The sequence below is a fragment of the Dicentrarchus labrax genome, unplaced genomic scaffold (genome assembly GCF_905237075.1).
Source record: "Dicentrarchus labrax unplaced genomic scaffold, dlabrax2021, whole genome shotgun sequence".
In the NCBI taxonomy this organism is placed as follows: Eukaryota; Metazoa; Chordata; class Actinopteri; family Moronidae; genus Dicentrarchus; species Dicentrarchus labrax.
The window spans coordinates 10,761,803-10,789,475 of NW_026136708.1; the positions used below are offsets into that span (position 1 = coordinate 10,761,803).

The 27,673-nt window shown below is 40.6% G+C and overlaps 1 protein-coding gene across 1 annotated transcript in view; it reads left to right on the forward strand.

The window, feature by feature from the left end:
- Positions 1-6,671: 6,671 nt before the first annotated feature.
- Positions 6,672-27,673, forward strand: part of sgk1 (serum/glucocorticoid regulated kinase 1) — a 35,301-nt gene continuing 14,299 nt past the window's right edge. The window contains exons 1-4 of the mRNA XM_051408695.1: positions 6,672-7,114; positions 7,716-7,902; positions 11,490-11,729; positions 25,463-25,678. Coding sequence (XP_051264655.1) covers positions 7,768-7,902; positions 11,490-11,729; positions 25,463-25,678 — 591 coding nt within the window. The 5' untranslated portion in view covers positions 6,672-7,114; positions 7,716-7,767. The remainder of the gene's footprint in view (positions 7,115-7,715; positions 7,903-11,489; positions 11,730-25,462; positions 25,679-27,673) is intronic.

Consider the following 27,673-nt stretch of genomic DNA (forward strand, 5'->3'; position numbering starts at 1 on the left):
TATACCCCTAAATTAAGCCATAACATGATGACAATTAATATATTATTAAAAATCAATATGTTAGTCTGTTTCACAACACTTGGACTTCCCTACCCTGGCTGTCTGTGACACTGAGCCCCAAGCCCCATTCACTCCTTCTGCTGATGTAAATCTTTTTAAACAAAGGCAGTCTTCAAATGATTAATAAATGTCTGTTATAATATAACAGTTACCACCCCAAAAAATAATATTACTTTTGTAATCCAATCACATCCTTGGATTAATTGTTGTAATCGTGGAGGAAACTAGTTTGGAAGATGGAAACGCTGGAAATATTCCCATTACTTGGGATTTTAACAAACAAAAATGGATTTAATCATTGTAAGTCTGAATTTGGGGAGAATTACCATTTTCTTGGGAAAAGTTTTATAACTAGTGGTGTAACTAATTACTTTTGGCAAGGAGTAATAAGTAAAGTTATAAAATTACTTTAGAAAAGAGTAATTAGTACTAAGTAATAAATTGCTTTTTTTGATAACTAGCCCAACACTGATCACTGATATGTTTTTTAATATTTCTTGGACATCAGTGGAGCATGGAGGTCTATGCCGCAAAGGAATAGGCTAGCCTTTAGCTACACAGGCAATGCTGTTCAATAGGATCAGTTCATTGGTGACCTTGGTCTTTTCATTGAAGTTTAACAATAAGAACAATACAGATTATTAAGCTTATGCTTTAAGTCCAAAATTGGAAGTCTTTATTGATCTGGTCAAGTTTGATGCCATTAAATTTGTGACTTTAGTTTGACTCAAGTCTAAGTCACATTACTTGACACCACACCTCCTCAAAGTACAGAAACATTTATTTTGAAGTGTCACAGCAACTAAAACATTATGTAAAATAAATCCTAAAGTGAGGGAGTCTCACTCACCGCGTGTTGCAGTTGCTGCTCATGTTTTAGCTGACTGAGCACAGTGATGAGAGTCGGCCAGTGAGCCATTGTAATTGGTTCTCTCCTCTCCCGTTCTCTCCCTCTGTCTCCTTAGCTCAGCACTGCAGTGTTGTCAGTCCCACTGGGACTTGTTTCATAGCTGTTCTCCCTCCCACGTACACCAGGACACACACACACACACACACACACACACACACACACTCACACACTAACACAGTACTGTACGCACAAACAAACCAGAAATACACACAACCTTACACAAAGCCACCCCAATCACTGGCACGTGAGGGTGTGTGTGCGCCCCACTAGATTCTCATAACTCTTTCCTTCTTTGGCAAACACTATCACTACTAACTCCCACGCATCTCAAACACACACACACACACACACACACACACACACACACACACACACACACACAACACACACACACTGGCACCAGTGGGCACGTGACTGTGTGTGCTGCTCATTAGGCGATGATAGATTCAGTTAGCTTGACTTTAGGCCCTGGGAGAGCCTTGAGGTAAAGTACACCTAATAAGAAAGTATGACTGAAACACATACACATATACACACACCACACTCCAATTCCCAAAATGGTGTTCATCACTCTATTCATTAGTCAAATGTGGGTGTCAAAGGGAATTAATGTTGTTTACTGCACCTGTCAAAAGTCTGCATTTGCTCGCAGGTGGCAGTCCTTTACTAACCCTCACTCATCCTGATACCATCATACACACACAGACACACATTTTTGTCATCAATTTATAGCTTCGTCCTCAGCCGTTGCAACATATTTGCTTCCTGAGATTATTCACACTAAACAAATCCTGTCAGTTTGCATAAATGCTAACAATCTCACACGCAAACACCTGCACAATGCACACACACACCTATACAGACTCAGATATGGACACTTTTTTACTCAGTGACTAATTAGAAGGAATCGGGAGCTTTGTGGCAACACGTGTGCAAGGCAGGGATACTTTTTCAGCATGGGAGAAAACTTACCACTGTTGGTGTATGAGAGAAGCACTTTTCCCTATAGATGCTCTTTGCTGCAGCTTGTGGAAGCAGAGCAGGAATATGTTTAATTTATGTCAAGAACAGCTTCTGTGGACATGGAAGACAGTGGGAGAAGACAGTGAATGTGTCTCAGAAATATAGAGATGCCTGAAGTCAAGTACACATGGTGGAAGAAATTCCTAGTGATGAGGTCACCTCTGGGTGACAGGGGCTAGTCTGTCCCTGTTCCCTGAAAAACCCTTGGCGAGACGACCACCCATGACCCTGCCTTTCTGAGCTGACAAGGAAAGCTGAGAAGGACAGCAGCAATCAATTGTGTTTGATACAGTGGAGACAGGTCAGAGGGCAAAGACAAAAAGAGTGAGAGAGTAAGGGGAAGATAGGCTGGCAAAGACCCATCTTTTCATCATCTTCTCATCTGCAAAGTTGATTTGCGCTCGTCTTGCAAATGAAAGGAAGGATTAGCAATTTGTTGTAAATGTGAATGCTGCACTGTGTATGGCCTGTAGAGCAAGGATCAACAGAAGCATGATGATCATATTTAGCTGCTCTTTACACTATGATTCATCTTTTGGCTGCATAGAAAAATCTACATTTTTATATTGCAGTGGGTTTTTTTTTAGGAGTTTTAAAGGTTTAAAAAGACCAAATAATGTCATAGAAAAATATCTTCTCACTGCATTTATTTAGTTTTCTTTGCTATATCTCAGTGCACTGGTATCATCAGAGAGTCAAGTACATTCAGGTTGTTATTTTTTCTTTCTAAAAGGGCTGAAAAGGATTAGCATTAGGATTTTTTTCTTTTTTTTTCTTGTTCGGTATACGATCAAAACATGCCCAGTGGACCTCATTAGCAGTCTGAGATATAATACCTCTGACCATCACATGGGCTTAAAACAGCCTCACTTGGCTTTCTATTAGAAGTTCCCGGTCTGAAATGTACTGTCTGATTATTCTGGATAAATAATAAGCACAGAAATACATATAAACACCAACCCCCATGTGGTTGTTACAGGCTTTTTAAAAAAAGAGGGGTAGTTATATATGATACTTTACTGCATGTAGCCCACTTTGAGGAAAATCCATAATTTATTGACTTTGCGATCATTTTGGCAATTCTCTGAACCATTTAAAAAACCTTGTTATTAAATATTTATTGGCTGCATTTGAATCCACAAGAGCAGCGGAGAGAGATCTTTTGGGAGATCACAGAATAATTTATGTGCCATAGAGCTATATATTTGAGTGAGAAATTGTTGCAGTTATGTAAGGGTGTTGCTGCTGTCAGACTATATAATAGCACCCTGGAGCCCATGCAGCTCTATGAGGAGATATTTTGCCAAACTAGGTTTTTGTCTTCTTTTAGTCGTATGACTGAATTCAACAATGCAAACCACTAGTGCTTAAAAGCCAAAATAAGCTCTTCTTTCTTTCTATTCTACTGCCCAGATGCAGTGAGGCAAGCATTAAAAATCAACTTAATAGCTCAAACAATCTTTTATATATTTTGCGCTATTTATGTATAGCCCACGAAATTAAGGCCACTGGAGCGCTGAAGTTAAAAACAACTCTAAGGATTAAGGATGTTGTCTTGGTCAACAGTAAAAAAGTTTGAAATAATATTTTATAGGCAAATTAAACTTTAAGAGATGCTGGTAAAACCAAATAACAAAGAGAGCTTCTGTGGGTTAAGTGCAGGCCGCCCTCAGTTTTCATGCAGCTGGATGCAAAGCTGATTTCACCAATCATTGTTCCGTGTCACTACCGCTGAGTCACTGTTGATTGGGCCTCTGACTGATCTTGATTACAGTGAATACTGCACAGTCATTGTTTCCCTTTCAAGGAGAACTACATCTTTCTCAATATGGAGCTGAGGCAAACCTACTTGCTAACTGTGTAATATGAGTAATTTCTGAATGCTTACCACATATGCCGTGGAGTGTTATCAAGAAATACCTTTTAATTTACACAGCGAGTGGAGGTGGTGTCTGTTCCCATTGAATTATGAGGTTCTTAACCTTTCCTTTAATTGGTTCTATCTTGATCAATAGGCTACCATAGCTCCAAATGTAATTGCATTGTACTAAATAAAACACTCCAGCAAACTAATTTATTTCAATAGGCTATCTTTAATTTCATTGCATTTCAAACAAATTGTGGATTTTCTGTTGTACTTCAGTAAGTTAACTGACACTGGAGCACATCTTTTCACTGAACTATTCCATACGGATCAAGTAGCCTTGGTACATGGGGGCATCAGCTCAACCAGGTGAGCTATCCTGGCGCCTAGATGAGAGATAGTTGATCTGGTAGCAGGCAGCTAGAAAGTTACTACACCCTTGTAGTTCTCACCTTAAAACCACAACTTGTTGTTTTTACACTTTGCTTTTTTTAGAACGAGAATATGAAACTTAGATTCCACTGAACTAATGCTGAACTCAACTCAACTTTTTTAGCATTTATCTAAAATGAGATTGCGATAATAGTACAAGCATGGATGTATAAAGAGAACTGGAAACAGCGTTGGAATGAAAGTTGCTCAGTTTCACATGAAGTCAAAAAAGCCACCTCTTCCACATGAATGCATATAGTGCATGCTCTATGGGCCACTGATGGAAACCATTGCTGTAATTATATGGTTCGGCCACTATGTCAAATTGGCTTGAAAACCCGGCACTCTTTATGGGCACTTACAAGTACAAGCGGAGAAAAGTTGGTGTTGTCCATATTACAGCAATATTTACTTAAAGCTTGCTTACATTAGCTAACATTAGCCTACATAAGCTACTAGTCATACTCTGATACAGAATATATTGAGACCTGCTTTAAATAAACAAAATATTAAGGCTGTCCCTGACTAAAGATTTTTGTAGTCGACTAGTAGTCATTAAAGTCAACAGCGGACATTCATTGATTTAATGACTTAGATATATATATATTTTAACAGCCGCTTGTTAAACGATAACGTAACGGTTATAATTTTGAATGTGTCAGAACGACCAACAAGGAGACTGAACATTTAGTTAATTTATTTAAGTATAACATCACACAAGTAAACGTGTAAATGACAAGTAAATCATCACACAAGAGTCGTTCAAAACACGGAATAAATAACTTCCAACTTCACTAAAAGAAATACTTGCAGACTTATTGATATGATGGATGATATTTAATGTTAACACTAACTTACACATGAACTGGCTACAAATTCACCCCTTCTCCCCTCACACCTTTCCTCCCCTGGCTGTCTTCTGTCCCAGTGTGAGCCTGGCTCCATTGTCCCACTCAGGCTAAGCTTCCGGCCCCACACCCCAGCAGTCCAAAACTCGTGGTGTAAACGAATGTCCTCCGGTACTTCGAGCTCGCAGTCCCGGTACAGTCAGCTGATAGGACCCATACACTAGTGGCAGAAGCTCATTCGCAGTTAGCACATGCAGCAGCACAACATAACACAGTTACAAGAGAAAAGGTCTGTTTGATTCAGTTTTTTTTTACTGTGAATGTCAGGGCTAATGAAAAGTGCGTTGATTAAGACTCTTCTCGCTGACTAACAGTTTACTCGATTATTCGGGGGCAGCCCTCCAAAATATAATGTCAAGAAAGCGTTAATATTTCCCTAAATGTCAAACAATTCCATTAAAAATTCTGACATTTTTGGGCTAACTCTTAGTTTAAGCCATAGCAAGTCTACAGGTTTTCACTCCAACCAGTTATGATTAAAACTGATCTCAGTGACTCATACCAAACAAGAAGAAACTAGAAGTTTGTTATATAAACAATGCCTTGGATCTAGCTCCAATTATAATTCAAGTCACACTTTGACATTAGCTGCTAGAGATGCCTCAGGCCATTTGAGTTTGTTAGCTACAGCAGGCAAAGGTCAAGTTCAAACTAATTTCCTCATCATGGGTGAAATCACGTCAGTAAACATCCGCATTTAATTGATTTGTGAAGAAGACAGACATAATACAAGAAAAACATTCCAAACTTGCAGAATTTCCTTCAGTAATATAAATAAGTGAATATGAAGACTAAAGGGTTGTAAAAGAATGAAGCTGTTATTTCTTTTGGCTTAATATTTCATGTGTTACTATTGATTTTAAGGCAATAAAGCCAGCTCACAACTAGGAAGATTATTTTATTTTTGTTGCCACACTCACTGCACACGTGTGGTGCATGGATTCATAAAAGGAACGTGATTCAGCTTTATAGTTCATGGATGTCACATCAGGAAATTAAACTAACCCTGTGTTATAGGTACAGAGGCAAGGGCATACACACAAATATGATGAGATGTGTGTGTGTGTTTGCTTGTGTGTATCAAATCCAGCTGGACCAAAGCTGTCAGGAAAGATTGTACACTACATTAAACCCTCACACGCTTACTGTGGTGGAGACACATATTTTAGGTGTCCTCTTCAGTCCTCACTGGGACAATTTCAGAGGGATGAACTGTGAGGTGAGGTAGATTGAAGGAGGGATACAGAGAGAGGGAGAGAGAGAGAGAGAGAGAGAGAGAGAGAGAGAGAGAGAGGAGGTGCAGCCGTCAACTGCAGCAGAAGAATGAGCGAGCAGAGGAAAAGGGGGAGGGCAGAGTAGTGATGAGGGACAGAGAGGGAGCTGGAGAGAGAGAGAAGGGAGAAGAGAGAAGGGGAGGGGAGGTAGCATCTGCTCACTGCAGAGCCTTTCATTGATAAAGTAGCGCTGGTGTGAGCCAGAGGACTGCAGCTGGACACATCACACACACCTCATCATGCTCTCACGCACACTTCCCGGGTGTTTGTTTACAGACTGACAGCGAGGCGGCATCAACGCTTTCACTCGCAGTGCACTCCACACAACTGCACCACTGAGGACACACACACACACACACACACACACACACACACACACACACACACACACACACACACACAGAGACACTAATCATACAGTGACATGCTCTTATTGAAACGGACAGCAACATCATCGCAGACTCCCCTCTTTTTTTCTCCTCCCTCTTTTGTGGGCTTAGTTCAGTGACAACAGGGGAGGGACACCTGTAACTGAGGAGCAGGAGTGGGTGCATCTCATCTGGGACCAGTTTTTCTGAGGAGTCCTCGGGTGGAAACAGGCTGTTAAAGCTGCAGCGGAAGCAGGCAACGCACTGGCATAAAGGTAGGGAAGGATGCATTTATATACACACACACACACTTTGGAGGGATATGTAAACATACACAGCATGCAAATGCACATACACATGCGTGGATAAACTTCACACACACACACACACACACACACACACACACACACACACACACACACACACACACACACACACACACACCAGGCAGTTCAGTGAGATGCTTTCTGTGAGACTGTAAACAGTTTCCTCCTCACAGCAACAGGAGCTGGTACCTTCCTCCTCCTCTTCCTCCTCTCTCCATCTGTTTTTGTGCATCGCTCTCGCCCACTTTCTCTCTTATTTCCACCCTATTGTATCTTCATCTCCATCCTGACACCTAGTTGTTCCAGTAATCTCGTTCCCATTGCAGCGTCCTGCCTCTCTCCCTCACATTTTGGTCCATCTGCCTCCTCCACCTCCACCTCCTCTCTCACCCGCTCTCACTCGCCTCCTCGCATCCTCTTTTTGCCACCTCTCTCCCTCAACACAAAGGCATCTCTCACATTTGCTGTCCTGCACTTGTCTCGGCAAAAGCTACAGCTCTCTCCTCATGCCATAGACAACTCTGTCTCTCTCTCTTTTACTCCCTATCAGTCTGGCCGTCATCCTGGGATCTACAGAAGCAAGCGGAGTGCCGGTGTCGGCCATGAAGCTGGTGAACGGGGGAGGAGGAGGAGGAGGTGGCGGGGGAGGAGGTGCAGGAGTGGGAGGAGGAGGAGGAGGAGAGAAGACTGCCTTTTCCTTTAAGAAGTGCTCTGCTTTCCAGTTTGTCAAGAGGAAGGTGAGTTTGGATGAGACACACACACACACACACACACACACATTTTGGGATGGATTCACATGCACCTACACAACCACAGAGGTATATTGGCTGAGAGAGGAGGTGTCACAGCCGGAGTGTTCCCTCTTCTCTTTGTATGTGTGTGTGTGTGTGTGTGTGTGTGTGTGTGTGCCAGAGATGATGTCATTGTGAAAGCTAAGCCGTGCTAATCAGGCCCAAGATTCAGCTCCCTGCGTATCTGTGTTTACTGTGTGTGTGTGTGTCTTTCTCTGTGTATGTGTGTATGCTCCAAAACACTGTTGCATTACAGAACCTACAAGTGTCTGCTGTGTAGAAAACATGACATCATTGAGCTGGCAAGGTCCTATAGTTTAGGATCTACTCAGCATATCCTGCATTTTGCTGCAGTGCTGTCACAAGGCTCATTCCCTGTATAATGTTAATGGTTTGCATTAAATGCCTTGGTTGGTGTGTTTGTGTAATGAGTGTGTGTGTGTGTGTGCTGACTTTTCCAAAAACAAAAGTACAATCCTGTGATTTAATGGACTACAAAACTGCACTTTGGAGGACATTTGGTGCAGCCCATTGTCTTAACTAAGACTTGTTTGCCCCCCCAATCCCAGCCAAATAATAATAATAATAATTTATTCTAATAACAGTAACATAATCCCCCAAAAAAATCCATTATAATGTTCATCTTGGTGACACACTGGGAATCATTGTGCTCAATGCTTATATAAGCAAATTAAAAACATTAAATCTATAAATTAGAGAAAAAGAAAAGAAGAAAAGCAACAACAAATTGCTGCAAAATTGGCTGACACAATTGAGGCTTTGTTGGGCTTCAGCATATGCTGTAATCTGTCTAAACCTCCACTAGCGTTTGTTACAGTCACTCAAAACATGCCAAGCTTGACAAACAGTTCAACTTGTGCTTCCTCAAATCTGAATAATTTGTAGACGATTTACATGAGATCAAAAGAAAACGTGGAGCAATATGACTGTGGGGTATGACAGGAAGGAAATGACTAACATTACTTCCAACTTATGGAGGAGAGGTGGGTTGATGCATTCACTCAGTAATCACTGTATTGCTTTGGGAATATGGGACAGCATTATTTTTCCCATTACCCAAACAGCGTAATATAATAATGATAAAGTAAGGGTTTATTGCACACGTTATTGTGTTCAAGTTACCACATTTTCAGCCTTAGGAGTGAGTATTTTCCAGGGTAACAACAAATAGGGAACAATCAACAATCATGAATGTATTTATTCTATAGCTGTAGGTTGCTGGGTAGATACTTTTGTAGTCTGGCTGTGTCATCTATGGGTGATCCTGCTCGCAGTCGGGTTTTCCAAAGTGTGTGCTATTGTGTGTGTTGGTCAGATGGCGTACAGTATGGTGTGGATCACTGATGACTCGGCTTGTTAATATGGGCAGATTGTGTTGTGTTAACACCCACGCACAAACACACATGCACTCCCACAGGCACATTCTGCTGCGATCCCATGGGATTTCTTTAAAAAATGTATTAATATTAATCAGTAATTAAGAGCCTGAGGATCTATCTATCTATCTATCTATCTATCTATCTATCTATCTATCTATCTATCTATCTATCTATCTATCTATCTATCTATCTATCTATCTATCTTTTGCATATTTCTGTATAAAACTGGCTTTCCTTCCACCATAGCAAGAATAAAAGCTTCCAGATATGCATCAACACACAGCCCCAAGAATTAATGCCCGCTGCTGCTGTTTCAGGGTTTATTTGTCTCTCTATTTGTGTCTAAATAAGCCTAATCACATAATGGGGACCATGGAGTCCAGACAGAGCACTGTGTTATACAAATGAGTAAGGGAAATGATGGTAGGAAATATAAAATCAATGGCTCTGTGCTTGGGTTTATGTCTGTGAGTTCGGACATTTGTACATTTCAGCTGACGTCTGATGTGAAGATACACCACCTCAGAACAACATGAGTCTTCTTCGTATCAGACTTTGAGACATGCCATTTGGGCAATCAGGGAAATTTTGAAATGAAGTTTTGGGATGCAACACGCCTTAAAAGTGTTACACACGGACAAGCAGACCTGTCAAAAACATGATGTCATGTATAGCTTTTCACTGAGTTTCAAAAAAACACACTGCTGTGAGCGCTGTGTTTTTGTGCCTGAGGTGAATAAGTGTTAAGCATTCGGGTGACACCTCTCATCAGTTTCATCGTCAGCGTGACATGTTAAACAAGAGGTATGACAGCTCAGTGTTTGATCCATGGGGTAATGCCGTAACATTTCTCTCTCTCCGCTTTGAACGCGATGGCAAATAACAAAGGAAAAAATCCTCTAATTGGATGTAACGTCAATCACTCAGTTCATGTTCTGTGTAAAGAAACTAGTGTTCTTATTTTAACTGTGTGTCATCGGACTTCTGTGCTAGTCCTACAGTGGCTGGTTTGTTTTTGCTTTGACCTGCTGGAATGTTTTTCCAACTCTGTTTTTCTCTAGACCCTACATGCCTTGACATGCTGTCTGGCTACCCTTCGACTTAGGCATTCAATCCAGTGTGTGTGTGTGTGTGTGTGTGTGTGTGTGTGTTTGTGTCACAGCTGTCTGGCTGCTCAGTCACACAGGCTAACTGCCCCACGGTGTGTGTTTGTTAAATGTTGGACCCACGCAGCAGGACAAGGTTTTATAGGGCTTCTCATGAAAATGTTGCCTGTCTGTCTCCCTCTGTCTCTCGTGTGTCACTTCTTTCTGTTTCATCTCCACTTTCACCACCTCTCCTGCATGTTTCTTTTCCACACACAAACACACACATAGACCGGATTTTACGGTTAGTGACGGTGCATTCCTGGGAAGTCTTAGTCACTGTAGGAGCGATGTGTTTATGCAGTGTGTTTGCATGCACCAACTTGCACATGTGTCAGTGATTTTTCACCATTAAACATAATGCCTCTCTGTTTGTTGGTACTGTATGGCTGCATAATATCAAGATCTGTTAGTGAGAAGGAAGTAGAAGGGTTTTAGTTTGTGATAATTCATCATAATAGTCACACATGGATTAAAGTCCCTTTCTGCGGAGACTCTCCTCCATGTTTTTCTGAAGTATTGTTGACATTAAAGCAAGTCAAGACAAAGAAGAAACAAAGATTAGACAAGATAGACCTCATTTTTCATCATATTTGAGGATCAGCTTTGTCTCATCAACATGCAACAGATGTATGTGTGCATGTGTGTGTCCCCTCACTGATTCATGTGTTCAAAGTGTGGCTGAGCGGAGAATCAATCTGTGCCTCTTTGAAGTGCAACTGTGTGTGTGTGTGTGTGTGTGTGTGTGTGTGTGTCCCATCTGAGCTGTCATGTAATCAGGGATAACATGAGAAACTCTTCTTTCTCTGATCAAAGGTGCAGCTGGCAGGGTTGACAGTGTGTCTGTATATACTGTATGTGTGTGTGTTTGTGGAGCACCTGTGCGAGTGATCCCAAAAACATGTGAATAATAATATGAGTAAAGTAAAAGTGAGATTAAACCAACCATTTTTCTTCAAACTGCTTCTGACATTTCTTTGCCGCGCAGGTACGAAGATGGATGAGGAACCCCAAGGTGAGCGTGGAGAAGGCCCAAGGGAAGGGCCTCCTTTACCCCTGTCCAAAGTGTCCACTGGCCGATGACCTGTGGTACACACACTTCCCCTCGCCTTACGGCTGCTGTCACTATGGCGGTCTGCAGGGTGGCCAGTACTACCACCAGGAACCGTGCTCACCATGCCCTGCCAGTGGGCAAACCAGTGGCCATGACAAAAGCAAAGGCTGCAAGGTAAAGGGAAAAACAAATAGTGAGAAAGAGTGTGTGTGTGTGTGTGTGTGTGTGTGTGTGTGTGTGTGTGTGTGTGTGTGTGTGTGATGTGTGTCTGTGAATGCATTTGTGTCACTACTTGTTCAGTCACATTCAGCCCTGTAACCTCTACCCAATCAACTGCCTGTATTTGTCACATTCATCATACACACAACTGTAGGCAGTGAATAATATGCTCACACTCTGTATGGAAAATAACAACATTGTTATTGAATTATAATAAAGATCACGTCAGATTTATCTTGTGATTCCTTCGATCTGACAGATGTTCAAACAGGTTTGACAAATTATAAACCATGTTATTCTGAAAGGTCTAACAGCTGCAATGTTACCGATAATTTCACAGAAATAATACTGCACATCAAAGTTGAAACTCTTTCTGTAAACTCTGATGTATATTTACATCAGAGAGCTTGGCTCCTAATTTCAATGTTCGTCCTTGATTTCTTTTCCAGCTTGCCAACCTTAGAGTTTGTTCAAAAACATCAGACTTCTTTTAAGCAATGTTGTCACATTCCAAGCAATTAATTTAATACAACAGTATTATTACCAGTAGGAATGATGTTTAGGACAATGAAACTAATACAAATGTCTTTTATATCTCAAAACCCTGCTTGACAAGATATTTGTAGTGGATATCTCAAACTCTGCAAAGATGCCAAATATGAAGAAATATGTATAGAATATTGCCAAGACATAGAGTATTCCATCTAATGTAATTGCACAATCAAGCCAATGAAATGAAATACACTCTAATTACATTAACCTCGTCATACTGTTTAGTAAGGTCATAATATTTCTCATGTGGTTTTGAATGAGGTTTTCTTACCTCTTGCACAGAAGTTCCAGTTTCACTTCAGCTTCCTATACTGCAGCCTCAGTGTTGGAAGTCCAAGAAACTGCATGTGATGTTCTTATAAGGTGTAAAACAAAATTTTCTACATTAAGTCCATCCCCTCTATCCTGCCATCCTCTCACCACAAATCTCCCCCTCTGGCCTGCAGGTGCAAGTACATCCACACACTCCATAACATCACTTGACTCATTTTACAGACCTCCCTCTGTTTGCCCATTAGCGCTCATTGAGGGAAGTCAAAAAAGCAAATTAACAGGACCCTAGACATTGTTCTGTTTGTCTTTATTCCCTACTTAAGCTCTACCATGAGCGTTGTCTCCTAACATAAACACTAAGGCGACTGAAGACTGGGGCGCTTTTTTTCAAAGACCCCGTTGTTGCTCACCACAGGCTGGTGTTGTTGAAATTAAAGCAGAGAGCATGAGCATTGTATTAAAAATTAAACAGAAATGAACAGCATGCTGTCAACAAACGCCTTGCCCTAACACACACCGGTCCATTCGCACCAATGCTGCTGTAGGTTGTCCTTGGTTATGCAACTGCAATCATAATAGCTATCCTACTCCTATCAATCATCATACCCATCAATTGGTTCCCCACTCATGGGTGTGTGTGTGTGTGTGTGTGTGTGTGTGTGTGTGTGTGTGTGTGTGTGTGTGTTTCTCCAGTCCCATGGGCGAAAGGAGAGAATGAGTCATCACTGTCCCAGCGAGACAAAGCCACTACTGTGTGTGTTGGTGTGTGCACTGAGAAACCATGTTGAAGTGTGTAAGAATATAAAACAGGACTGTGTTGTTACTCCATCACCCCATTCTCTTTCCTGCAGCCCTATAGTTTTTTTTTTTTTTTTTGTTTCATTTGCTGTTCTGTCTCACTCTATCTCTCCATCAATTCCACCTCTTGCCTTCACAACCAATAGATCTGTCACTAATGTCTCACTGGAGATAACCGGTGTGTGCGTGTGTGGAATTAATGGGTGTTGCTGGTGAGGTGGGAGCAGGCTAGGGGGGTTAAAGGCGGGCTCTGTGGTGAGTCATAGCTAGTTTTTTTACTGCGGAGAGTGTGGTGTATGTGCATGTTTAAAGTCAATGCAATGCCAATGTGGAGTTAAACAGGACTGACCTACAGTGGCTCTTCGTGTCTCATATGTGTTTTGTGATCCCAGACTCCATAAATGATTGAAAACTTAGAACATACAGTAGCAGGTGGATGCATGTTCTAAATATGGACAGACTCTTCCTGTATTTGACTTTATGTGGCATTGCCAAATTGCCAAATACTCCATGACAAAAAAATTCAGCACACAGACGTCATGTTCTGCACTGTTCCCATACTGTACTATATCTCGGCACACTGTGTCCAAACACTTACGTGTAACAACTCAGGTCCTCAAAGTTGGCCTGCCAAACACTTGCAAAGCGTGACACTTGTTTAACAAATGGAACAGTAACAGAAACATTTCCCTTGCATGCCAAACACACTGCTCTGTTCTCGAGGGGGCCACCCACAGCCTGACTCAAATGCAAATGAGCAAAGCCACACTATGAAATTTGTCAGCCCATCAAAGTGAACAGTATCAGTCGCCGTCTAACAAGTGTCTGAGACTTGGACTTAAGAAAGTGGGGTGATGACGCCGAGAGGCTGCTTCTTCAGTTCTTGTGAAGAGGAGATGAATGAGACACCAGACGTTGACAAGAATGTGTCAGCTTAATGTGCAGAGACAGAAGGGAAAGCTCTGGGGACATTTCTCATGGTCTGATACAATGCTCTTTACTTTTTATGCAGTTGTAAATGTAGAAGTATATTAGTTTGCCTTATGTGTCCTGAATTGTTTGAATAATGAATGCTCAGCTTTTTGTCCTTTTGTGAGCAGACTCTTTTGAATTTGTTCATCTGTACTTGGCTGCAAAGTTCTCACCAACCCTTTAAAGGCTAAAAATTAATAAACTCTCCAATATTTGAATTAATATGGGAACATATTTTGTTTGCTTTTCAAAAAGGCTTCCATGACAGGGTGCCAACCCCCTCCTCCTCCTCATTAAAAATACATCACAGCACCTTTTTTATAATTACAAAGCATCAGCACCATTTAGATTGCAGGTGGCCTTGACCTAGTGCTTTGCATAGCCTACCCAGCTTCTACTTTTGATGAGTCTATCAGAGCCAAAGTTAAATATAGACCAAGTTTATGGCACTGATCTTATTATATAATATGAAATGTATGAAATCGGTGTAGTAAATTTATGACACTTGCATTTTTTCCATGGGGTGATAATTGCAGACAAAACACGGGAGGAAAGTAGGCTAGGAGGAACTAGGGGGAAACGGGAGATTAAAATTAAAAAAGGACAAAGGGCAAACAATAATGACTGGATAGGAAAAAATGAGAGCACTTGAGGGATTGGTGGAGCTGAGGGGAAAGACATAAAAAGGATAAACAGCCGTGATAGAGAGAGAGAGAGAGAGAGAGAGAGAGAGAGAGATGAGAAGAGCTGAGAGGACAGTTTTATTAGAAGATAGAGGATGAGGTCAGAGCATCTGCCCAACTGCCTGAGCATGACCAGAAATCAAAAGCATATAAATCCTCCTGATAAGGACGTCCTGTACTGTCCCATGTGCACAAGACCAGACACACACACGCACACACACACACACACACACACACACACACACACAAAGCTAATGCAAACGCAGCCTTTCCACTAATCTCTTACATCAAGCGTGTGCTGTTCTTGATGAAGACTTAATCAAAAATGAAAAGAACATGAACTTCTGCTGACTGCTGGTTGTCCTGGCATGTTATCTCTCTTGTCATACAATTTTAGAACTTTTCCTGAATCTTACAGGAGCTTCAATGACACTTTATATTACAGCCTAAATCACAGTGCAAATATTTTGTACATACAAGGTACCAAGGAAATACTGACTGGAAACTAAAACAGTGCAATAGGGACAGCTTTATTTGACAGACCACAGACTTACACCATAATAAAGGAGCTTTCTCTTTTAATTTATTAAATCATAATACTATTAGCAGTTCCTGTTAATAATAAGCAATAGTACCGATGGATCTACATACAACTATCACAAGATACTGAAGAAAACTTAAAAACGTGAAAATTCTCAGGCAAGTTAAAATGGTGTAAGTGTAAATCACACTGAATATGTGTACCACGTGTATCAATAAAAATATAGACTACAGTGTAATTTGTATGCTGTAATCTAAATTGTTCACTTTTCACAACGTCAGATACAACAAACACTTGAATTATAAACAACACATAACAGCCAAATGGCTCTATTATATTCTATTTTTATATTGTGTATTATATAAGCTCATAGCCATTACTTAAGTTGCTTACTGGCATTATTCCCATTCCCCAATGGCCTGTTCTGGGTACAGGTCAGGTGATAGTGTTGTTAATCAGTCAGTGTATTCAGTATGGTTTAAACACCAACTTTCCACCAGAAAGACCTGACCCGCTCTGGTTCCATTTGTGTTGACTGTCCCAAACTCATTCATGCAGGATAAAAAAAAAGAAAAAAAGAAAAAAGGCAGGAGAGAGGAGGAAGGAAGGAAAGCAGGAAGTGAAGACTGGGAGGTGAAGAAATCTAAAGAGATGAGAGAAGCCAAGCGTGTCCAAGAAGAACAGCGATTTTTATCTACTCCTGTGCAGCCTGTGAGATGTCGTTGACTATTGATTAGATCTCAGCTGAAGAAAAGTTGTGGTACAAAGTAGAGGGTGAAAAACTGCATATGAATTTTTGGAAATTTGCTTGGATGCAGAAAGAAGGCTTACCTCATTTGTCAGTGAGGTAGGCTCACCTTGTTAATGTTTTGTTAAAGTCAGCATCAGTGAGGTAACCTTACCTTGTTAATGTTTTGGTAAAGTCAGCTGGAACAAAAGCTTGATCATACTGCTTTTTGTTTTTTACTGCACCTTTGTCACAGTCAAAAACGCCCAGCTCAGATGATCAGTTGGTCACATGTTTCTCATGTGTAAGTTGTCTGTTTCCGTTTCATTCTCAGCAGAGACAAAACAGAGGGAGACGACCTGTGAAATCCACCTCTCTTGTTCTCCCTCAGCAGTGACAGGCCCTGCAGGCTAAGCTCTGCTCCACGAATGCTAATGCTTCGTGTCTGAGTTGGTGAATGAAACCGGGAGGAGGCACTGATGTTGGGCTGATTTCATTCAAACATCCTTTCAAGTGAGACTGCAAGTCGATGACAAGTACAAACACAATTTGGCTATTTCATCGGACAAGTCAGCAGGGTTTTTAGAAGGAATGGCCAAACCTTTGGCCCGCACATTGGCTTACATTGTATTCTTCAAAAAAGATTTCCCACTTTTATGGTGAATTATGTTTTCTCTACAATGCGAGAATAGATTTCTGCTGGACTCTGAACTCCAGACTTTGGTTTCTTGACATAGTCTTATCTGTGATCTTAGCTGTGTATTCTGAGAAGCAGTAGATCTCAGGCACTTCACTTCTTAATGGAGCTAATGGTTAATGACTTGTGTGTCATATTTGAAGATCGCACCACTTTACTGGTGACCTTTAACTGGATCTCCACTGACGTTTTAGAGCCAAGGACACGAACTCTGGACTCCAGCCATCTCCCACGCAGCTGTTTAAATTTAAACTGTGACCACTGGGTGGAAAATCTTGATTTTCAGCTGATTCATCCAAAGAGTTGACGGTTTTTCACCAATATTTAGGTCAATATTTTGGAGACTTATTTCAGCATAATGAAATCCAATACCACACCACAAATTGTGCACAGCCGGATTACTACAGAATCTGATACAGTCTCAGCAAAAACACATGATTTATTGCAGGTTGTATTGGATGACTAGGTGCATTCAATGAACTGGTGAACTTTGTTGCCCATGTGTCTCCTGACCAACAATTGGTCCTGTCCTCACTTTCCAAACAGGTTGCACAGCCTTCTTGCATACTGTAGTTGTGTTTTCCATGAATTTCATTACAGTCAAAGCAGTTTTTAGCTTGTATTGGGAATAACAAGGAAATAAGAGGAACAGCCCACAGGTCCAGTTATATTTGATACAAAGAGTTAAACAGAGAGTACTGGGAACCAAACAGTGTCATGTTGTTGGCTTGTGTCATGCATACAGTACCAATACCAAAGGAGAAATGCCTCTCATTCCAAACTTCTGCTTGTACTCTTTTGAATAGTAAATTGACTTTACTCCTTGTTAAAGACCTCAGCACATATCCACATTCACTCCACATAAAGTCAGAAACACAAGTCAGAAACACTTGAGTCTTTCAAATTCTCCGCTAAGTAATGAAACTGGTGAGGTGCCAGTTGGTATAAAGCCAGTTTGTATCAGTTGCAAACTTCCAGCTCCTACTTGTCCTCCTGGCAGTGATTAGAGTCAGCTGGTTAGTTGTTAAGAACCTTGACTTGCACTTCATCCCTGTTGAGGTTCCTCTATTAAAATCATGCCCTATATCCTTTACAACCTTGTTATTTCCCTGCCAACATCCATTGCCCTACCTATTGTTGTGACTCATATTTTTCCCTCCTCTGATTTAAACATATTTAAGAAGCATTTAAATGAGGGAACTCTTCCAGGGTCTGGAAAGTAGTCCTAAGCTACCGCTGTTTAGCATACACTTAGCAATGGAAAACTTCTAATCCTTTGCTATTCTTTTGTTCCAAAGCCAAGTTCTCTGGCAGTGGAAGAATGTGGTTGAAGTAATAAACTTGGAATTGCTTTTCTTGCATGATCTCTCCTCTTTGCTCACAGTGGATGTATACACACATCCTAAAATGGCACAGTGCATTTGTTCCCATTGCCACTGCAGCGTTATACAGGCTTTCTCTGCCAAAGCACAAAGAAGAAGATAAATAAGCATAGAGAAGGCACTTCATACCTTGGCTGTGGTTTCCTGGATTTGTCGTGATACAGAGGGATGTGTAAATTAGCTTTGTAGTGTTTCACCCAACCCTAGCTATAACAAGCAAGAGGGGAGCTGAAGAAGGAAAAGTAAGGCAGGTTTTTTTCTCATCCTGACTCATGTGTGTCTGGTTTCATACAGATAACAAAGGCATTCAACACAGATATATGGACAGGTATGACTACAAGGAAGTAACACAGCTTTATTTTTGATAATACTTTCAGTGTTCCAATGCAAGAGTGATTAAATAAAGGTGATGAAGACAATTGATAAAGAAATAGTAATTTTGACATTTTGAGATGTTGAGTGTTTTTCTTTTACCAGTTAAAATATAAGGTTAGGTATATTAACTGAAACAAAATGGACTATTCAGTGTATAATCAGTGACTTGAATGTACAAGACTCAAAATATAGGTAAAACATTCTGTATCAGTACCTACACCTTCTGTGGAGGGAGATCCGCTAGCATTGATACATCTCCCTCATACTCCCCCTCTCCTCCCTCCCCTTTCTCTCAGCTGACCTTGGCACACTCGAAAAAAGGGGAGCATCCTCTCTTCTCCGAGTCTCATTGTGAGGGAATTTGGGAATTATTGTTGTTCTAATCTACCCTGAAAGCCTGGCTAATCCCTTCTTCCATCTTGATGTTCCAGAGCTAATGCCAAAACTGCTGTGCCACAGAGGCTCAACGTCACCCTGACCATGGATTGCAACTTTTTTTTTTTCTATTCAAACTCAGCTCTATTGAATCTGCTTTGTGCACTTGGGGTTTTGGGGTTTATGGCTCACACTTGACAACTAAGCTTAGAGTTGACCTGATCTGCTTCCACATGGACAATACACTTACTCATGGCATTACTAGTGCACAACAAGCAACTGTAGATACGGTTTGTGACTACATATTGCATTCTGTTGTACTGTAAAAGGCTCTGATCTGTTGGTTTTATAATTCTGTTTAGTTTTGGGTGTCTAAATCCTTGAGATCCATGAACAAAATCCAGTGTGATGCACTAACAAAAAAAGTAAATACTGTAACATTAATAGTCAAGAAGCAAAATTAGTGGCATGCTGTGAAATCCATGTTATGAATGGACACTTAGCACTGGTATCCAGTTGCAGAGATGACGCATCTGTTTTGGGCCAAGTTTTGGTGTTCATATTTGGTGGTTTGTTTGAGCTGTTGCTTCACCACTTGGATCCAGACTGAAATATAGCTATGAAATTTTGTACAGACATTCATGTTCCCCAGAAAATGAATCCTATCTACTTTGATGAGTCCTTGATTTTTCATCTAGCACCACCAGCAGATTGATATTTGTGGTTTTGAGTGAAATTTCACAACTAATGGATGGATCACTTTGAATAATCTCTTGCATAGGTAGAAAAAGTACTGTCTCAGCTAAACTGTATGTTTAGTAGCACTAAACAGCTGATGTTAGTATGAGTAAAGCTAAACTAAGATGTTGAACATGCTAAATATACCATGCTATACTTGCTATATATATCTGCATGTACAGTATTATCATTGGGAGCATGCTATCTCACCCCTGCTCACTACTATGTCTACAGCCTCACAGACCTGCGATCATGGCTGTAAACTAATTTAAGAGCATTGTCACAGATGTGTGTGAAATGAATATCGTTTTTTAATATACAAAAGAAAGCTGGCTTCCAGTAACTTTTGTCACATTAGGTAGTCAAATAACTTGAACCTCAAACATGTAAAATATCATGAACCAGATCTGTGAATATACTTAGCCATGTTTTTAAAGTCAGTCCTCCAGTGTTTTCATCTTTTATAAATTTTAGTCAAACTGTGCTCATGCGATATGAAATGTTTGGTTTGTTATGACTATCTCAGTGAGACACAAGGTGATCTAATAGGCCCTGCGCTACATAGATATATCCTAAGAAAAGGATAGAGAGTAAAACATAGGGGAAGATGGTACGAAAGTCCAGGTGAAGGGCCGCTTTTTCATTTCCAGGAAACTGGCAGGGGTTGAGGCACAGTGGATGACCATGAATATTAATGTTTTGCCAGGAAGTCAAGATTCACAGACCTCAGTATTCCTCAGGATTTAGAGATGAAAAGAGTCAGAGTATGACCCCAGTGGATGAAAATGGCCACAAACCTGGAAAGCAGCTTAGGTTCAATATCTCAATCTTGAAATCCCAAACTTACCCCTCAGTCTGTTTAACAATAACATTACAGTTCCCCCCTGTCCTGCTGTTTTGTTTTTTTTAGATACTCGCTCTCATTTTTCAGGTTGACTCTCTCTCTCTCTTTCTCTGGCTCTGAACAGTATTTCTGAGGCTTAATCTCCCATGAGACACACTGTAGTTGGCGTTTGAATTCCATTTGGACGGCCTGAATCATAGCTCTTTGCCTCTCTCCCCGGTTGGATCTGACTTTCCCCACTCCCTCATTCATTTTAAGACCTGTGCTTGCGATCTTGGAACAGAAGCACAGAAAAACAAAGGGAGAAGAAAGAGCAGTGACCTTGGTGTTAATGAGCAAGTCTTATCTCTAACAGAGAATGCAGTACGTATCTCACACTCTCATTCTCTCTGTTTATCCTTTTCTCTTTCAAAAATATTGTCCTTTTGTCTCCATATCTCTGCTCGCGCCTCATTCTCTTCTTCTACTTCATGATTCCCCCCCACCGATGATCTCTCGCCTCTTCTCATTTCATTACTCTTTGATGCTCAGACATATGTGGGACATCACACAGCCAGTTAGAGGTAGAGTAACACACCAAGGGTAGCTGGTAGAAGGACAAGAACAAGGCCAAAAGGGGGTTACCAGGAAAGAGTGCAATAGGCTGGCTAATGACACCACCATAAACACTGTCCTTATCTTCTACGTATTGTACAAAGGCCTTAGGTGGAGAGATTGCTTGTATTGGAAAGACAGAATAACAGAAACGCCCTATAACGCAGTAAAGCAGCTGTAAATAGAGGCTCACTGTAATATTTTTTGCTTTAATTTTCAAGAGAATGGTTTGTTCAGCAAATATCCTATTACATGTCTTTCGGTCACTGATGGTCTGTTTGTGACCACAGTAACTCTCTGTCAGTGCCGTTTTTCTGTTCCTGCAAATGTCATCATGATTTTTCTGTCTGTAAATCACAATTATAAAGACATCTACATATTCGAGTCATATTTTTAAATGTATTTGGACTGCCCAACTCTGAAACTCAACCTAGTCTTTTGTTGACTTACATCAGTCTATTTTGACAGCTTAATGTCCAATGATTATTACCACTATATAGCCACCCATAACTAGCATTAGCCAGTGCCTTACGGTACAGAAACACTGGATCTGTTGACTGATGTCAATGGATCCTTCTAATTTTCTATGGAGAGCAGGAGATCCAGCCACATAGCACATGATGGATACACCGAGGCAGGTTGAGTCAGTGTTCGCAGTATCTGAATGTGCATAAACATGACTCCAACTTTATGCAAAGGAGGTTCGTCCTGCCCAATCAAACTGTAAAACTAGGCAGTGCTGATGAAATATGAATCAAGATTCTGTTACTGCATTGTCTATTACTCGGCTCAAATGTTTGCAGAAACATACTTTAGTGTTCTGTTCAATCATAATATGTAAAAGTTTCTGGGAAGGCAATTGCCTGACAGTAATACTTAACAGGGTAGTCCCAGTGATTTGGTATCGCACTTTGATAAAGTTGGGAAACCCACAAGAGACAGAATGAATGAAGAATGATCAAAATCAGCAGAGGCCTCACCTGATCTTTAGCCTGTATATAATGGGTTAATCTCCAAAAACACAGTATCTTACAATTCCCATAATGCACCTCAACATTATCTTCCATTGATCCATTGATCTTCTATTAGATCAATGCTTCTGTATTGTACTCTTAAGTTTCTGTTATTTTGTCTAACCCTGTATGGAGGGACTTGTTATGCATATGTTTATCATTACATGTGTTTGCAGTGTACTCAGTGTTGTGGTGAGCAGAAGTGTGAGTAAAGTGGTGTTTTCCTACAATGATTGTTTTCATGTTATCATACAGTACTGTACTTTATGGCTGGGTCCACTGTATGAGAGTTTTACGTAACAACGCTAATGTGTAGCCTACACAGACAGGCAAAGGGGAGTTAAAGAGGTTAGCATGGAAGAGGCAGAGGAAAAGGGTCTGATTAAGTGTGGATATGGTGCATGTGATGTTTTTATTTCTTGATTTATGAGACTGTGTGACTGATGTGTACATCCGGGCCTTATAGTATGAGGCTTTCCCTGGTCTATATTACATACTGAGTTTATGAGGTGAAAGGACAGCTCTTATAGGAGGGGCCTTATGTAACCTAACTAATAGCAGAACCACTGTTGTCTTAAAGGGTCGTGGCACAAAACCAGGTCAAAGGGCAGGGATGGGTTGAGAGGAAGGGGAGTCTGGAAATGCCATTTGTGTGTGTGTGTGTGTGTGTGTGTGTGTGTGTGTGTGTGTGTGTGTGTGTGTGTTTTGTAATACTTCCTGTGCACATATTTTCTTTACCACTGAAGGAATGCATGGCACCTTCTCTGGAACAAGGTTCAGTAAGAGTCCATACAATAAATTATCATTTGTATGATAAACATGTAGTTCAGCTGCTGGGTCTCTATATACATAACTATGATGAAATGCTGCCTAAAGAAACAATGTTTATGACCCACATACCTCCACTCTGTCTTGGGAGGTTCCTCAGTAGCTCACCTGGTAGAGCTGGTGCCCCATGTACCAAGGCCATGCACAGAGTCCTACCTATGGCCCCTTGCCATCTCTCTCCCCCTTACCTGAATCTCTTCAGCTGCCTCTATCCATTAAAGGCATAAATAAATGTTGTAATGTTTGCATGTTTATAAAATGTCAGTAATGTCACAACAAAAGTCTACTGGGTGTGATATTGATTCAAGTATAGTAAGATACAGCCAACAGCTGGTTTGCTTAGTTTATACTGGAAAAGGGGAAAACAGCTAGACTGTTTAATATACAATCTTTTTCATGTTTAAGGAAAAGATTGTATGTTATGTAAGGTACATAACCTAAAAGAAGTCAACTTTGATTTTTGCTTTTAAATGGGACACAAACAAGGTTCTCCTGGAGTCCTGTGTTTGTTTGAGCCATCCATCTACCCAACCTCCTCATTATGAGGACTTTGTGGCTCTTTATACAACATCTAAGTCTGGTGGGTGTGTCCATAACGGATGCTCAAGGCTGGAGCACCTATGGGTCACTTTTTGAGGTAGAGGGTATTTGAGTTGGGAGTGAGACCAGGCTGTGTCAATACAATTTTATCAACTTTGACTAAATGATACAATAACAATAGGTGACAATTTATTTTTTATTTTATTATAGTCCTTAGACACACACACACACACACACACACACACACACACACACACACACACACACACACACACACACACACACACAGTGTTATGACAGAATGATATCATATTGTGTTTGACACTGTCAGTAATTGTTTGGATCCATTCTGTCCTTCCAGCACTGAGCTATAATTATAGTCAAGGGAGCAACCATTCACACAGGAGGAAAGTTTTTTTGCCGAGCTGCAAGTTTGGACTCTAACACACACACAAACACACACACACACACACACACACACACACACACACACACACACAACTACACACACAGTCTCACTCACACACATTTCCCCCCTGCCAAGCTGTGGCAATGTAGAGGCAAGCAGAGCAGCAGCCACTGATAGAAGCCTTGATAAGACTCATTTGAAATGGCTGCAGTCACTGAACCTGTCCGCTCTGTGTGCCAAGGACACCATTTACCTTACATAACAGCCATTCTGGGTCACTGACACATCCATCTATGCAATTTGTTTTCCTCAAGAACTATGTGCACCTTGACCTTAGCTTCCATTGTCCAATGTATCTCATGTTTCTCTCCCACACCTTCTCTCTCCTGGGCATGCTTTAAGAGTATTTGTGCTTTTTTCCCTATGATATGTATTCAGGCAGTGTTGCTAGACACATGCTAAATGATGATTGAGAAGAAGTATTTGTGGTGAAATGTCTTCAAGAGAGTGTGTCACTGTGCAGCTGTCACATGAGAGAAGATTACTGCTAAAGCTAAGACTAACTCACTCTTGTGAAATGCTAACGTGACCCTCAGATATTTTACTTAAAAAGTGATGATGAAGACTCTAGCTGTGTTATTTATTCATTTTAACTGATGTGACATTCAACTCTTTTGAAGGATTAAAATGGCCGTCATATAAGTATGCTACAGAACTTCCATATGTGTTTCCCTCAGCTTGGCTCATCACTTGTCACTACAATGAAAATAGTCCAAATTACTAAAATAAGTTTTTACATAGTTTAATGTTCAAAATTAAAAGATAGAATAAAGACTTTGAAGGCTTTGAAATCTCCAAATAAATTGCAGTGTGTATTAGATTTATGAATCCACAGCAAGACCAGTTAATACCGTAAAATGCTGAGGTTATGAAAAGGCTCAAGAACAATACTTGTTTATTATTTAGGTATTAGCTGTTAAGAGAACAGCTTGAAATGTTAAGTTTAAGAAATGTATCAGTTATAGGGTTATGATATATGGTTGTTGTTTAGGACTCCTCCAAAATCACCATTTTTGAAGATACATGGTAGATGGTAAATGTTGATAATTAGCTTAATAAGGTATTACACCACCTAAACAACATGTCACTAAATTCAATCTCTAACAGACACTTTGGATGGATGATAAGGCTCAGCGTGGGTTATGGTTATGGGTTTAACAGAATGATTACATAATTAAATACTGCAGGCAGACAAATGACCCTTTCTCAAAGAGGCTTTTATTACATGTGATGTATTTGCTTTGAAACTTTAGGCTGAATGAAAAACAAGTTATCCTTCACTTACAGGTCAGGAAGTGGAAGATGCTGGCTCGCCATCATGGCGACGGTACAGGCAAGCAGAAGGAAGCAGAGTCAGATGTTCACCTGGGGGGTTGTCAGTCCTGGGGGATCCACGCCTCGCCTCTCCTGGCCAGCCCTGTCATGCTGGAGTGCTCAATCTGCAGTGGTCCCTACATCAGCTACGCCCTAGAGGATACCTGGCAGCCACGTCAACGCACACAGGCAAGTTCATTCTGCCTACAGTTAATTTAATTAAAGGTAGCAAACATTCATTTATTACAGTAATCAGTAGATCCAGGTGTGGAAGATTTCAGGAAATTGTTAACGTCTTTGTTATATTATACAATAGATATTCACAACAAACAATAAAAGATTATTATCGCTCAGTTTTCTCAGATGGTTAATTATATGATACTGGAAGTTGACAAAATAATGAGTTGAGTAAATTGTTATGATTGGAAACACAAAAAAGGTGTACAAAAGGTAACATGACATTTGTAAAGCCCAACATGCGGGACAGTTTGTGTGTGCCATAAGTTGTCGTGATTTTAGAGGACTACTCTATACACATTTTTTTCTTTTCCTAAAGCACCTACAGTTTAGCCGCAGATCATTTGGCTCTGTAAACTGCAGTACAAAGTGCTGACTGCCACATCGATTTTATTGCTGACCAACGCTGTTAATTGTATTCAACATAAAATGACCCACTTTTGTAGCAATGCTTGTAATTGTCCTGCAGTTACTTCAAAGTTCATTTCGGATTTCAAACATTTTATACAATATTCTAGACCCAATGGTATTATTGTGGCATCAACATTTTTGAGTGCCATTGAAGCAAGCCAACAGTTGCACAAGGTAATATTTATTATGCCTGCACCTTCTTTTTTCTTAGGATCTTATGTCATAACATAGGAAATCCTTTACAGTTCAGTTGCTTTACACAAATGGTTTTTAATGGTTATTCAAAATATAACATCAAAATAAACGATATTATAACGCACTATGATTCGATCTTTGTTGTAAATATGGGAAACTTCGGAAAAGCAAGAATTTTAACATTGAAATTAATAATATATGGTGAATAATATTATATTTGTATTTTGGTGCACAGAAACCAAGGAAAAACACCCAGAGCAACATACTAATTTCTTTGATGTTAAAGGCAAAATATTCCGAGCCCTTTCACTGTCAAATTCTTTCATCTTATGACTCACAGCCAAGTCATACAAGCCTCTACCTCTCCTTGACCCTTACACAAACTAAAAGTCTCTCTCTCTCTCTCTCTCTCTCTCTCTCTCTCTCTCTCTCTCTCTTTACCTCTGCTTGAACAACCAAAACTTTCTGACTTATTTTGGAGACATAAATCAGTCGATGAAATATTAATGAACCGAAAGCCTAGATTTACCATCACTATGGATACAACTCCATCAGGTCTCTATAGTGAATCAATGCACAACCCGAAGATAGGGAGGGAATGAGCATAGGAAGAGAGGACAAAGGGGCATGAATGGTAAAGTTTTTTTGACTGCAGAGAGACATTGACAGTATAAGAGGATATGAACAGCAAGCAATATGTGTATGTGTGTGTGTGTGTGTGTGTGTGTGTGTGTGTGTGTGTGTGTGTGTGTGTGTGTGTGTGAGAGAGAGAGAGAGAACAAACTGAGAACAAAAGATGGATAGACGAGGCTGCTGTCAGCTATATTAAGACTTATATGGAGATGAAATGACCAGCATGATAGGCAGATTGTTGAGAGTATTGCCTCTGAATGAAGAAACAAACTGATGAGGTTGAAACACACACACTCACACACACAAACAGACATGCCTCAGCTTGTCTCGTTCTCAGAAAACACCCATGGGAGAGTACTGAGAGCTGCGATAAGTTTTCAGAGCTGCAGCGTGGAATAGCAAACTAGGCTAAGACTGTATTTAATAGACACTTTGAAAAGTCGATGACTGACAGCGACAATCACTAAAAGCCAAATATCTGACACGACAGCGCAGTTTCATGGGAACGTCCTGAGATGCAAATGCTGCCGGTCCTGTGACAGCTGCCAATTATAATGCTACTGTATGTGAAAAGACAAAAGCGGGACAGTCTTGACTTTGTGCGCGTGTACGTTTGTGCACATTCACTTACACGTTGCTGAGCCGTTCACCCTGCCACATACAGAGCCATGTATTGACTTTTCTAACCTGATGTGGCAAGTCAAAGGT